The sequence below is a fragment of the Dendropsophus ebraccatus genome, chromosome 7 (assembly GCF_027789765.1).
Source record: "Dendropsophus ebraccatus isolate aDenEbr1 chromosome 7, aDenEbr1.pat, whole genome shotgun sequence".
Taxonomy (NCBI): Eukaryota; Metazoa; Chordata; class Amphibia; order Anura; family Hylidae; genus Dendropsophus; species Dendropsophus ebraccatus.
This window is the reverse complement of record NC_091460.1, coordinates 138,074,052-138,087,310: the sequence shown is the minus strand read 5'-3', so window position 1 is coordinate 138,087,310 and position 13,259 is coordinate 138,074,052. Positions and strand designations below refer to the sequence as shown.

The 13,259-nt window shown below is 42.3% G+C and overlaps 1 protein-coding gene across 7 annotated transcripts in view; it reads right to left on the bottom strand.

Annotated features, from left to right (window-relative positions):
* Positions 1 to 8,583: 8,583 nt before the first annotated feature.
* The window catches only part of JADE1 (jade family PHD finger 1), a 79,034-nt gene continuing 74,358 nt past the window's right edge, over positions 8,584 to 13,259 (bottom strand). For all 7 annotated transcript variants that reach the window (XM_069978595.1, XM_069978594.1, XM_069978599.1 and 4 more), the window contains one exon: positions 8,584 to 13,134. In XM_069978595.1, coding sequence (XP_069834696.1) covers positions 12,251 to 13,134 — 884 coding nt within the window. In that variant the 3' untranslated portion in view covers positions 8,584 to 12,250. The remainder of the gene's footprint in view (positions 13,135 to 13,259) is intronic.

The following is a 13,259-nucleotide window of genomic DNA, read 5'->3' as shown; positions in this document are numbered from 1 at the left end:
TATTGCGTTAGTCACTACAACATCTTATTCAATGCGAACGATTTGTTAACGAGCAACGATAAAAATAGGTCCAGTTCTTATTAAGCGATCAACGATTTCTCGTTCGGTCATTAATTGCTATTCAAATGAACGATTATCATTTAGATTCGAACGATTTAACGATAATCTGAACGATAAGCGTCCCGTGGAATAGGACTTAGGTAGAGATGAGGAGTTGTGGGCAGATCAGACGGCTCCAGCATTGATTGGTTGGATTAAATAGTTGAATGTGTCACGTTTGTCCCATTAGATTTACTTCACTACGTACCAGAAGAGCCTCAACCTGAGCTTAGACAAGTCCAGTCTGTCACACGTACAATTCCGTTGTGACCAGGCTGTTATCTTCCAGTGTGACATACTAAGCGATGTCACCTTACAGTAGTTACATACTAGATACTGAGCAACAAGAGTACATCTGTTCTCATACGACAGACACTGCATTGCATAGTGGCAGTAAGCACCAAACCTCTGCTGAGTTACTCTTGCACCCCTCTGGATTTACACATTAAAATCCTGTCATCCAAATTTATATCCTTATTCCATGTTCAAAGTGTCAAAATTTAAATCCATGTAAAAAGTTTAGTTTATTTGCTAGTGTCTTCCTGTGTAGTTCTGGGCGGATTCCTAACCTTTTTCAGAATTATCCTTGCCCCCACAAGGCGAAATCTTGCATAGAGCCCCAGACTGAGGAAGATTGTGTTTCTTCCATTTTCTAATAATTGCACCAACAGTTGTTGCCTTGTCCTGTAGCCCATCCCAGTCTTGTGCAGGTCTACAATTTTTTTTTTTTTTTTTTTTTTTTTAATACAGGTGACAATTTTAAACAGGTGCAATCAATAAATGTATCAGATGCAGAGCAGGAGAATCGTAAGAAGGTGTGTAAGATACAGAAAATGATGTTGGTTGGTAGGTGAAATACTGATTTCATGCCATAAAATGCAAATTAATTGTTGAAACATCAAACAATACAAAATACCGATCTCTCAATTCTTTGAAGGTAGCAAAACTCTCTGCCGCTCCTACCCTGGTGCTGGGAAAAGATGTATCTACCCCTGGGAAGCTTTTCCCAGCACCCGGTGAGGAGCGGCATGGTGCGGAGCAGACTTCAAAGCCCGCAGCCTGATGAACAAAACCCAGATAGGAACAAAGCACTTTGCTTTGTTCCTACTGTAAATTTGCTCCTCTCTATTCAGAGCCCCATTCCCAATTTGAGGGCCCTATTACACAAAGCGCTAATCGGTCCAATTCAGCCGATTATCGCTCAATGTAATAGACAACGATCAGCAGATGAAACTGATCGATGCTTTTGGCCCAAACCTAAAATCATCAGCCGCCGACCGTGTATCGCTGCATGTATTAGCAATGCACAGCTGACTATTCTGCAAACAGTATACATTACCTATCCACGCCCAAGGACTCCTCCTGCGGTCAGCTTCTTCCTGGGTCCTGCAGGCTCTAGCTTTAGAGCAGCCTGTCTGAGCTGACAGGCCACTCAGCCAATCACTGGCCACGGCAGGCCTGGATAGTAATTGGCTGAGCGGCCTGTCAGCTCAGACAGGCCGCTCTGAGGCCATGTTCTCCAGGTCATGGAAGGTCACTGTCAGCGATCATGCCAGCAGGATGATCTTTATTTCTGATGGCCGCTATTCAATGAATAATGGCCACAGAAAACTGACATATCACGTTTATGCAGCAGCCCTACGCAAGTTCCGTAGTAATCACGGCCGTAGCTGCATATTGGCAACAATGACCGTGATTATTACAAAACTTATGTAGTGTGAACATAGCCTGAAGTTGCAACGCGCGGGACTCGGGAAGAAGCAGACTGCAGGAGGAGCCCTGGAGCGTGGATAGGTAATGTATACTGTTTAAGCAAGGGCTGCAAGGACGTCGGTAACTATGTCCGTTCAGCCCTTGGTAACCGAGGCCCATAAGTTACTTCTCGGCAATTGCAAAGCCATTCAGAGTGAATTATAAACCATTGAGAAAGCCTGTCGGTGTCATGCTGCCCGTGGTTTATGCAGCATTAAACTAGTCACCCGTTCCCTATAAAAATAGAATACATACAATATTTATTTACAAGATTAGACAAGTAATGTAAAACTGTCAGGTTGCTCCATGCATAATAAAATATTCACGGATCTACAATCTACTGCCTTAGCCGTCTTTAATGTAACAAGGATGACAAGGTTAGCTGCATAGGTATAAGAAAAGTAACATAAAACTGTCAAACAAATCTGGTGTTTGTAGTTGCAGTCAGATCGGTTTATTTTGGATGATTTAAGAGGCTTCTCCTCTCTTCAGGCTCTCGCTACGCACCGTGAAGTGTGAAATGTATTAATGACATGGGGAGACTCAATTATCTGCTAATATGTGAAATGTCTCTATAGTGAATAAAGTGGTCCTTACCAGGAGGCCTCCCTCTGAGATGGCTGACTTTCTTCTGAATGTTCTTTCTGAAGCATTAAGAGCTGTGAACAAACACCATTAGAAAGGTCTCTTTACACAAGTACGGACAAACTATAAAGGATCACAGTTACAACAATGCTAAATAGCTTACGTTGTGTGAAGTTGACGTTTTGTAGAAAAAGTCAGTTACGAACGATACTACAAAACGGTCGTCGCCTGTGGGATGTCCCTGCAATCCTATTGCCTCTGATAAATGTTGATTGGTGATTGTATTTATAATCAATGACCATTTAAGCGCATTGGTGAGTGCCACCTGTTCATCTAACTTCTTTGATTGACGCTCTCTTGAGGCTGAGCACCGCACTGGTCACCTGATCTATGTCCTGCTGGGCTGGCTGCACTTGCAATCATTACATACAATACTGATTGATAGCAGATGATGGCAAAAGCTCTGCCAGGAACCTCTCCTCTACAAAAGCTTTCATATTTTAATGTATACTTTAACCTTTCAGATGTCGGATGTCCCCTTGTGGCCTGCAGAAGCTCTACCATCTGAGAGAGAGAATTTCTCCTATGCCCAATGCGGTAAGAAAGAGGGTGCTAGCCACTACTTTGTCTGAAAAGGCATACGCTTGCTGGTTAAAGACCAGACCATTAACCGAGGGTTGGGAATATCTCAAGTGTCAAGAATGCTGCTCTGCAGCTAATAAGGAGGAGCCTATGATCCATGATGTGGTAGGGCATAATGCTTAAACTTCCTTGATCCAATGTAATGGGATCCCTTTTTCCTCTATTCAGGTTATATAGGTCATAGATCAACAGTTCATGGGTGGTCTCCAAGAATCAATCTCTGACCTTAAAGAATCCATTCATCTCTCCATCTGAACAAGAGTTCAGAGTCTGAAAAGGAACAGATGAATTCAGGAAGGTGTTACGTTTAGGTAGAAAGAATCCAGAAACTTGTAAAGACTATCAAGGTGCAGAATAAACCTGAAGACAATGAAAAAAGAACCTCTACTTCAAAGGGGCAAAGAGCTTTAAAAGTGGAAGATTCTGTCCTGGACGCTGTTCCAAGCCCCAGGTTTAGACCGTGGATGAGCAATTGTCCCTCCAAATATTACCTGTGTAACCTTGAACACAGCCCTGGATGGCTGTTTGATGTGGAGTTGGACAAACTTATGGTGGAACTCAATGACAAAAAGGGTAAGTTACTCCCCCCAAATCAGAGAGGGTTTCACTGGCGATTTCGTAGAGAAAGAACCCTGCAAAGAACCAGGTAGTTTTGCTACTCCTCCAAAGAGAGAGGTGCCTATACTACTAAAAAAGGGTTCCACTAGACAGCCAGCTAAGGGTGGAGCAAAGAAGCCAGATTTCTGACTATCTTCCTCTTCCGGTGGGTGGCCAGTTAGGTTTTTTTTGTGGAGGCCTAGGAATCCACAATCAAGGATCCTTGGGTCCTCAGTCTGGAACAGGAGGGTTAATCCCTTTCTCTCGATTCTTTTCCTCCAGCTAGATTTTTAGTTTCTCATCCCCCAAGAGGGAAATCTTAGAAGAGATTTATAGTTTAATTTCAAAAGCAACTTTGGAGGAAGTCCCTCCTCAAGAATGGGGAAAAGAAGGGTATTCTCTACTTTTTCTCGTGCCAAAGCCGTCCGGAAAGTGGAGGCTTATTATAGATCTAAGAAACCTTAATCAATTCCTAATCAAGAAAAAATTTAGGATGGATACATTGGGATCAATTCCTTTTGTTCTTGACAGGGGGGATTTACTAGCATCCTTGGACCCTCAGGATGCACACTTTCACGTCCCCATATGGCCGCCCCAAAGGAGGTTCCGGAGGATAGCAGTTTACATCGATGGACAACTAACATCTCCAGTTCAGTGTTATTCTTTGGCAAAGGCACAGCTCCTTTTCTCTTCACCAAGGTGGTATCCTCAGTAGTGGCGGAACTCAGGCTCCAGGGAATGAGTTGTTCCATATCTGGATGATTGGCTCATTATTGCAGCCATAACAGACCTCCTGTTTTATCAACAAACAAGGAGATACCAGATCCCAATCTCTTCTCACAGAAGTGGAGAGGATCTTCAGTTGAGCAAAGGGGAGGATAACCAGGGTATCCGCAACCCACATCAAGAATATTAATACATCACGCTGGGTGGGGAAACACTCAACTACAGGGTTTCCATGTCCATAGCCTCCGTAATATATGAATGTGAGAATAAACCTTTAATCTGCTGTGGAGAATACTCCTGTGTGAATGTTCCCTAAAAATAGAATATTTCACTGATGGAAACTAAAATTATAGGAAAAACAAAATCCTGGATCCAGTGATCATCAGGGTATGTATATGTTACATAAAACCCATTTCTATCTATATACATCATCTGTGCACAAAACCAACAAGTTTCAACTGCACATTGGCAGTCAATCCTGGTCATATTGGCTGCAATCCTGTGGGCACAAGGAATGTGTCACACACCTGGGTGAGGGGCTGTTATCCTCGCTAGGGTACAATCACATGTACAGTGCTTTTAGCTGGGGTGTTTGATGCTGCACACATTCAGAATGTTTTTGGCTGCATTCCCGCTTCAAACCTGCAGCAAAAAAGACAAAACATGCAACTGGAAATGTTGCATGTGTGAATGGACCCTTAAATTGTATTAATAATGACTTTGTATCATGTGGATTAAACAGGTTTCCTTTGAGAGGGTCCAGCCCTTAAAAGGTTCACATCTGTATTTTTCGGTGATTGTCTGACCACAAAAACGAATTCTGGGATCGATATCTTCAGCCTTCATCAGATGTTGTCACTAGGGAAAACTTTCTCTTCAGCAACTGTGTTGCAATAAATTAACAAGAATGGTCATCCGTGTAGAGCACAGAGACCTTTGTTTACACCCATTAAACATAATAGAAAAATTGTAAATGTACATTATCAATTTATTCAACTGTGCATGAAGATTGTATTGGTTTGCCTATTAATTTGTATAACAAGAAACAAAAAAATCACTGATAAAAACCCCTACAAAACAAGTTTCTTTTCCAGAACAAAGTTTTTCCAGTAAAAAATATAATTTTCCAGACAAACTCGATTTATTCACAAAAAGGGATGTGGCTTTGTATATGAGAACTCAATGTCGTTAGCGCACGTTTCATGGAGTTTCCCTTAAGTGAATACATAATTTTACCTTTTCATTAATCCCTGATAAATAAACCTGTTACATACAATGGAAAATGAGGAATCCCCCTTCCCCTCTCTCCCCTGCCGCTGTCACAAGATTGGAACAGTGGCAGGGGACAGAGGAGAGGGGGCAGACACAGGGACATCAGCTTATGGGATCATTAGGATCCCATAAGCTGATATCCTAAAACGGCCTGGGCATTAAGGCATCAATCACCCAGGTCGTGAAAGGGTTAATATTTATTTAATGATCGTAGTGACCACTTGAATCTGGATAAATGTCCAGCCACAACGGACATGGACAGGGAACGTGAAATGTGTTGACGTTAACCTTTCCACCTGTACAATACACAAAGAACTGAAAAAGACAAGACTCGGTTGTAGCAAAATGTACAGCATTTATTCACATACGGACAAAAAGGCACAATTCTACGTAGTATCAGAGCTGAAAAAATAAAGCTGTATTTTACTAGCTTATAAATATTTAAATAAAAGTAGAAAGGGACAAAAAGCGGTGAAAGCAAGTTCAGCAGATTACATAATGAAAGAAAATGGCCATAATCCTCGGGTTACCTTTACAATTGTACACATTCTGCAAGTTGACAAAAATCAGTAAAACAGAGGCTGAACATTACATTAGATATTACATTATCGAGGTCACTCCATATTGTGTCACTTATCAAGATTTTACCCATGAACAAATGACCAATATATTACATCAGTGTGATAGGGGAATTGGAGGGAGGACGGTACCTTTCTCCATTAAACTGGTTGGGGGTCATCTCTTTTAATCTAGCATCCTAGTACCATCTGGTGGGGAAACCTTCACTTATAGATTCATTTACCAAGTCTGGTAAGAGACACTCTAAATGTAATCTCCTTGATCTATAGATCGCAGTATCTCTATATATTTAACACGATAAAACCCCTCCTTCATACGTCTCACCTACCGACCTATGCGATGGGCGATTGTCGTCATCTAGATGACTGCTGGTTTAGGAACTGGCACAAACTGTAGCCTTGCAATACTGTAGTTTTTTTTTTTTTTTTTTAACTTTTTTTTAACTTTTTGGGATATCCACACGGACAAAAAAAAAAAAAGGCCCAAACAAGTGTCAAAAACATTCCCCTATAAAAGTGTGGTCAATGGTCTCCACTAACAGCATGAACAGTGCTGAAAAAGTGGCATGTTACTTTTCAGAGTAGTTCCGCTTTAAATCAATAGAAGCCTGGAGAAAAACAAGACACACCTGTCCTTTCAAAACACGCCGATTTTTAAGTTGTTTTTCCAGGCAATTTATATGCATGTTTTTTTTACTAACCATGTGAACATACCTTACTGATACGAAGCTAAGCTCCACTTTTACAGTCCCAGATATAGCACTTAACTTGCCGGTTGCTCTTCAGCAACAATCTGCAAACTGATGCTCTGTTGGTAATCAGTGGTACTTATGGTAAAGTCATTAAAAAAAAAAAAGGTTAAGGGGTTACCCAGGCTTAGAAAAACAGATCTGCTTTCTTCCAAAAACAGCACCACTCTTGTCCTCAGTTTGGGTGGGAGTTTTGCTTAAGTTTTGTCCTGAAGTGAATGGAGCTCAATTGTAGTACCACACACAACCTGCAAGAAAGTAGCTGTTTTTTTTTTCTTTTTTCTAATCCTGGATATCCCCTTTAAGATAAGGAAAACTATGGATTCATCTATCCCATTTCCAATGTCAGGATTGAAGAAGCGGAGCTGGTGGACCATCTAAAAATCGTGGGGCTTGAAGCCATGGAGTGCCACTTTAATACCCTATACTTGTCTATACTACAGACTAAGGGTTGTGCGGTCATCGGTATGGCTCATCACCAGTACTGGCACAACAGATTATTAATGGCTCTAAATTCTAAAAAAAAATAAAATAAAAAATATATGAAATGTAAATGTCAACTTTTTTTTTTTTCAAATAAATATTAGAGTGAAAAAGATCTCGCTCCAATTTTTTTATTTTTTTTTTTTGCTTACATTTTCTTATTTAAAAGGGAAATTAAAAAAATTTAAGTGGAAGAAGTTGATATCCATATACTGTAGGCTTTTAGTGCTGGCAGAACCAACCTCAACCTAGAATACCTTAAGGTGGAATAAACCAGTGTTGCCTATCACCTCTTTTTACATCTAAAAAAAAACAAAAAAAAACTACGGTTACAGCTTATAAATCCAAATAAAGTCGTCAGTGAGCAGAACTTTGCCAGTACAGGTAGTTCATGGATACAAGTATCACAGTGCTTCTATGTACGCCTGTCAACTTAACAGAAGACAGTGCAGTCTGTACCTCATCTACACCCTAGAAATCCTCGGTGGAGTTACTAGTATTAGTTGGACACATTTATAAAACATCTCGCTCATCAACGAGACAATAACCGGGAAGCTTGATCCTGCCATGAGAAATGTACAGCAGAAATTTCTAGTCTTAAAGTAGAACTCCAGCGTAAAAGTACACTTGCTAACACATTAAGCTAGTGCTTTTTATGCAATTTTTTTTATATATAGTCCATGGTTAAGAATCGCTACAGTTGTGTGGAAAATACATTTCCTATAGAAGGTGCTGGACCCTGTAGACAAACTTTAGGCTACAGTTTATAGTGGTCAACACCTACATGGCTGTAAGAGACTGCAGAGATGTCCCGTCACTGTTCGAAGGCACCAACCAAGTAAATAATGGAGTTCCCCATTGGAGAATCTAAAGACGGTGGCTGCTCTTTTTATCGAGCTGCATTATAGTGACAACAATCTGTGGCCTTGGATAACATTTTGAGGTCTCAGCACCTATAGAATAAGTCAGGGATGGGGAACCTTCGGCCCTCAGGCTGTTGCAAAACTACAATTTCCATCATGTCTGGACAGCCAAAGCCGAAGGCTTTGGCTGTCCAGGCATGATGGGAATTGTAGTTTTGCAACAGCTAGAGGGCCGAAAGTTCCCCATTCCTGGTATAAATTGTCATTACTGAGTAGTATTGCAGTTCTATGACCATCTCAATGATATGGTATAAACGTGCCCTAAACTATCCTATTGGAAGCACTCCGGTGGGCGAGCAGGGTGTTAGGGGTTATTATCCAGATGCAGCAACATCACTGCATAGTGTTCATACATAGCCTCTTGTATTCTATACAATTTATAGGATTATGAACCACCATGAGCCGTTCATGACCAAGTCACTTGGAAAAAACATTGGAAGAAAAGCAGATAGATAAGGCATAGGTTCTAAAAAAAACGCAACAACAATAGTGCAAATTAATGATGCAAGTCATAAAGTGTCAAAACAGGCTGCATCTGACTATGAAATGGCTTCGGAGACAAGAAATGGGAGTTTTCGCTTTGCTTGTGACATTTCGATGGTATTAACGCACAGTTTATTATTGTCATCTCCCCCAACGACAAATAAAGAAAAAAAAAAAAAAAAAAAAGATACTTAGGGAAACATTAAAATTGGGATTAACAATATCAACCAGCAGCTTATAGGACACTGGTGAGGGTCCAAGCACCCAGACCCCCGACCTATGTAGTCTTCGACTAAGTGTTTTAGTGACGAAGCTTCACAAAGCTTAAAGGGGTTATCCAGCGCTACAAAAACATGGCCACTTACTTCCAGAGACAGCACCACTCTCGTCTCCAGTTTGGGTGCAGGTTCAATTAAAATGAATGGAGCTTAACTGCAAACCACATCTGACTTGGAGACAAGTGCAGTGCTGTTTCTGGAAGAATGTGGCCATGTTTTTGGAGGGCTGGATAACCCCATTAATGGAATCTCCAGATATAATAAACCTGGTAGGGACAGAATTGATCTAGAGCTCTATATTCCGTTTGATATGAATGGTTCCCTTAGTTTTTTATGGTTTACTCCATTCATTGCATCCCCAAAGTCATGCACATAGCTAAAGCAAATGTACCATCAGGTACATTCGCTTTAACATTACCCCTGAATAAAACGGCGCAGATGCAGGGAAGCCGGTGCCGCGGTGCGTTTTTTGAACCATGTTCTCGTGTACTACGTTGTTCTATCCACGGGTAACGGGCTGAGGCTAAAGCACTGGAGGCGGGCCCACCCGTCCACAGTGGGCGGAAACCCCCACCCCTCTATGACAGGGCTCCATTGTAATGGAGTAGCGCCAGAGAGGGGAGGGCATTTCCACCCACTGGGGACAGGTCGGCCGGCTTCCAGTGCTTCAGCCCCAGCCCGTTACCTGTGGATAGAACAGCAGTGTACACGGGAACCAGACCGCGGTTCAAAAAATGGACCGCGGCACCAGCGTCGTTCTATTCAGGGGTAATATTAAAGTGAATGTACCTGATGGTACATTCACTTTAAAGGGTTATTCTGGCATTTAACATTGATAAGTTATTAACGTCTACACAGCAGGATGCAGACATCCAGCACTTCCGCTGATCAGCTGTTAGGAAAAAGCGCCGGCTCCGGTAATAAACACAATGAATGGGGGCCAGAAAAAGAAAAGAAGACCTGGGGGTGCCAGGTTACTGCAGCTCAACATCTATTTAAGTGAATGGGAGCTGCGCTGCAGTAACCCAGCACCACCATACGATTAATGGGGACAACGGCTTCCAGCTGTTCACCGTGTATGCGCTCTCCCAAACAGTCAGTGGTGCCAAAGAGTCGGCACCCCACCGATCAAACATTAATGGCACCATCAGTAAGAAGTGCCAGGAAAACCGCTTTGGTTTGGTTTCATTCTTTTTTTTTTTTTTGGCAGATACCCAATAAAGTCTACTGCGTTTAAAGGGGTTGCCCATTATTAGAAAAAGGGTAAGTTTTTTTTTTTTGTTTTTCTACCTCCCAAGTAGCACCACCACTCTTGTCCCCTGGCTGTGTCTTCATGTCAACTCAAGTGACTGGGACTAGGGTGCAATAACATCACCCATGGACAATACTGGAACTCCCTTTAACCGGGACTTTATTAGGGTATTCTATCCTGGAATGAAACGAGAGAAACGACACAACTTACACAGCTCTTATGGGTGGTAGATACATTACTTTATAGTTGGCAACCCTGACAAGGAATCATATCTACTATCTGGAAAACATCTTAGACCTCAACGTCCTAAAAAACGTTCAGCGTAACCTGACCTGTACAGGCAAGGTCAGTATACGTGCTGAAATGGCTAAACAGCCTTGACTGCGTTTATTGATCATGTCACGTGTACCAAAAGGATTGGCAGAGAACAGATGGCTTAGCCTGTGTAAGGATAAAAATCCACCGCACACATTATTTATCGGAGCTGAATGGTGCAGGCCGGAACGCGGCAGTGTTTGTAATTGTAGCTAATCTGGTTAGGTTAAGTAGCTCATTTGGACACTTCTTTTGTTACATATTCGCTGCTTCTGTGAGTGCCCCGGGAGCCGGCACACCACCGATAGATTCATAGGCATGGGTATGCCAACCAGCGTCCACCTGGTGTATAAATCCTTCATTCTCTAGGAATGGAAGGTGGTCAATTTGTCTGCATTCCGAACGCCAAACTGAACAGGTTATGTAGTAGTGAACACCCAAAGAGCGGGAGCGGAATGCATATTCGGAAGTCCACAGCTGTGATGATCCCTGTATACCAATATACAGAAGCATCACTGTCAGTATTCTGTATCTTAGCATTACGTCTTCAGAGCAACGTGACACATAATATCAGGGTCTGAAGTGATCTATCAGGCAATAGGCAGGAGCTCACACCGAGTAAGGTTTATTTCCCTGCATCTTCTGCCCACCATGTAGATGGAAAGTTACGTCTTATGGTTTGGTTGTGCATTTCCTAGAAATATATCAAACCAAGAGATTATCTTGCAAATAAAAGACGGCATACAAAGGCCCTAAAAGCCTGGGAAGTCTCTTCCTGCATGAAGAGTACGAGACCCAGACAACGTACTAGGGCGAAGAAGTATGGACAGCTCACCAACGTGTACAGTGCAGTTTTATTTTGAGGAAGGAGGTGCTCCCTTTTATTCCAGTTCCCCAAACTTCCAAAATAATTTCAAGTGCATATTGCATCACACACACCCGCAAAAAGGTGGTGAACCAGAGCTTCTATACATTATATTATTGATTCCACTCCACCAAGTACCCAACACAAATGGCCATTGTGCTAACATAACAGCTTAAACAGGCAAATGAAGAGACTTAAGACCATGCCTGGATATCAAAAGAAGTGCAAGAAAATGTAACGACGGGCCAGAAGTGCAAGTTGGTGTACCCAAAAACCAAAATGTGTATTACTCTGAAATGTCTTCATTGTGCTTTCAAATGGACCAATGAAAGCACTTCCAGTGCACCCTACCCTCAAGCTTGTAAACCCGCCCGTTAGACAAACTCTATGTCCAACATAAGCAGATGAATGATACTTAAGTTGTTTTCGTTTCGTGTTTTTTTTTTTTCTTTCAGAAAAATAGGGAAGAAAATATTGTGGGTAGGAAGAAAGTCCTGGATTTCAAGTGCAAGTAAACACACTGGGCCAAGTATAGGAAGAGCGGACTATTGACCTGTCCCGGTCGCAGACATTACACGTCTTTCTAGTCTTCTGTATAGAACCAGTCTGTCCTGCGGTTACAGTTTGGAGTATGTGGCAAAAGTTGTCTGCTTAAGAGGCTAGGATGCTTCTCCTAATAATGTCTGTCTCGTACCCTCTGCTCATGTTGCTGCTGGATGACAGTCTTTGGAGCGGACACTTCTGCGTTGATTCCGTTTCGGAGTCGCTCAGCTCCGCGTCGGGGGTGTAGCCGTCATTGTCGCTGACTAGCTTTAGCTTACCTTTTGTCCTGTCGTTTGGCGAGACGAGTCCTACGTACTGACAGTTTGCATTGGACTGACAAGTGTCCGCTTTTTGCGGCTGCCTCTCTCCTTTCTTTGGAATCCGGAATCCCCCCCAGTTTTTTACAGGACTTGTAGGCACTTTTATTGAAGTCTGGTTGCAATGTATTTTGATTATTGAACCACTGTATCGAGGCAAGCTGTTTCCAGCGGAGCTCTTCTTTGTGGCTATGGCAGTTGTCTTACTACTACACTGGCTTAGAGTTCTCTTGTTTTCGACCTGCTTATCCGCCAGCTCTCCTGTCCTCAATGTCTTATGGTGCTGCTTATGGGGTTTCTCCTTTAGTTCTGCTTTTATTATATCGCACCGGGAGCGACTGTCCCGTCTTTTTCTGTGTTCCGGCATACTGGCCCCATTTTTCTGCTGCACAGGCGATACCTTGGCAATAGCCTTTTCCATCGATAACGTAGACTCCGCAGGTATTCCAGCTCTCTTTTTGTCGCTGTAAGAAGTACGAGAGTACTGTGATTTCATGCTGCCTAATGATCGTTCTCTATCTCTGCTTCTTTTGTGGGACACTTTCATGGATCTCCCCAAAGACGAACCAAGTTGTTTCCTGAAGAAAGCAGAGTGCCACTTCAAATCCTCAATTTTTGGAGCATCTGGGCCAGACGGCTGTGTGTTAAAGAGAATGTCGCTTTCTGAAAATGCACCTGATGAAAAATAAAACAACAAGTCACAAAGTGCAGTAACAATGGATTAGGTCAGTACTAGGACAAACAGTAAAGTCTGTGGTCACATGATCTCAAACTCAGCAAAGCTGCCGCATCCTGTCGTC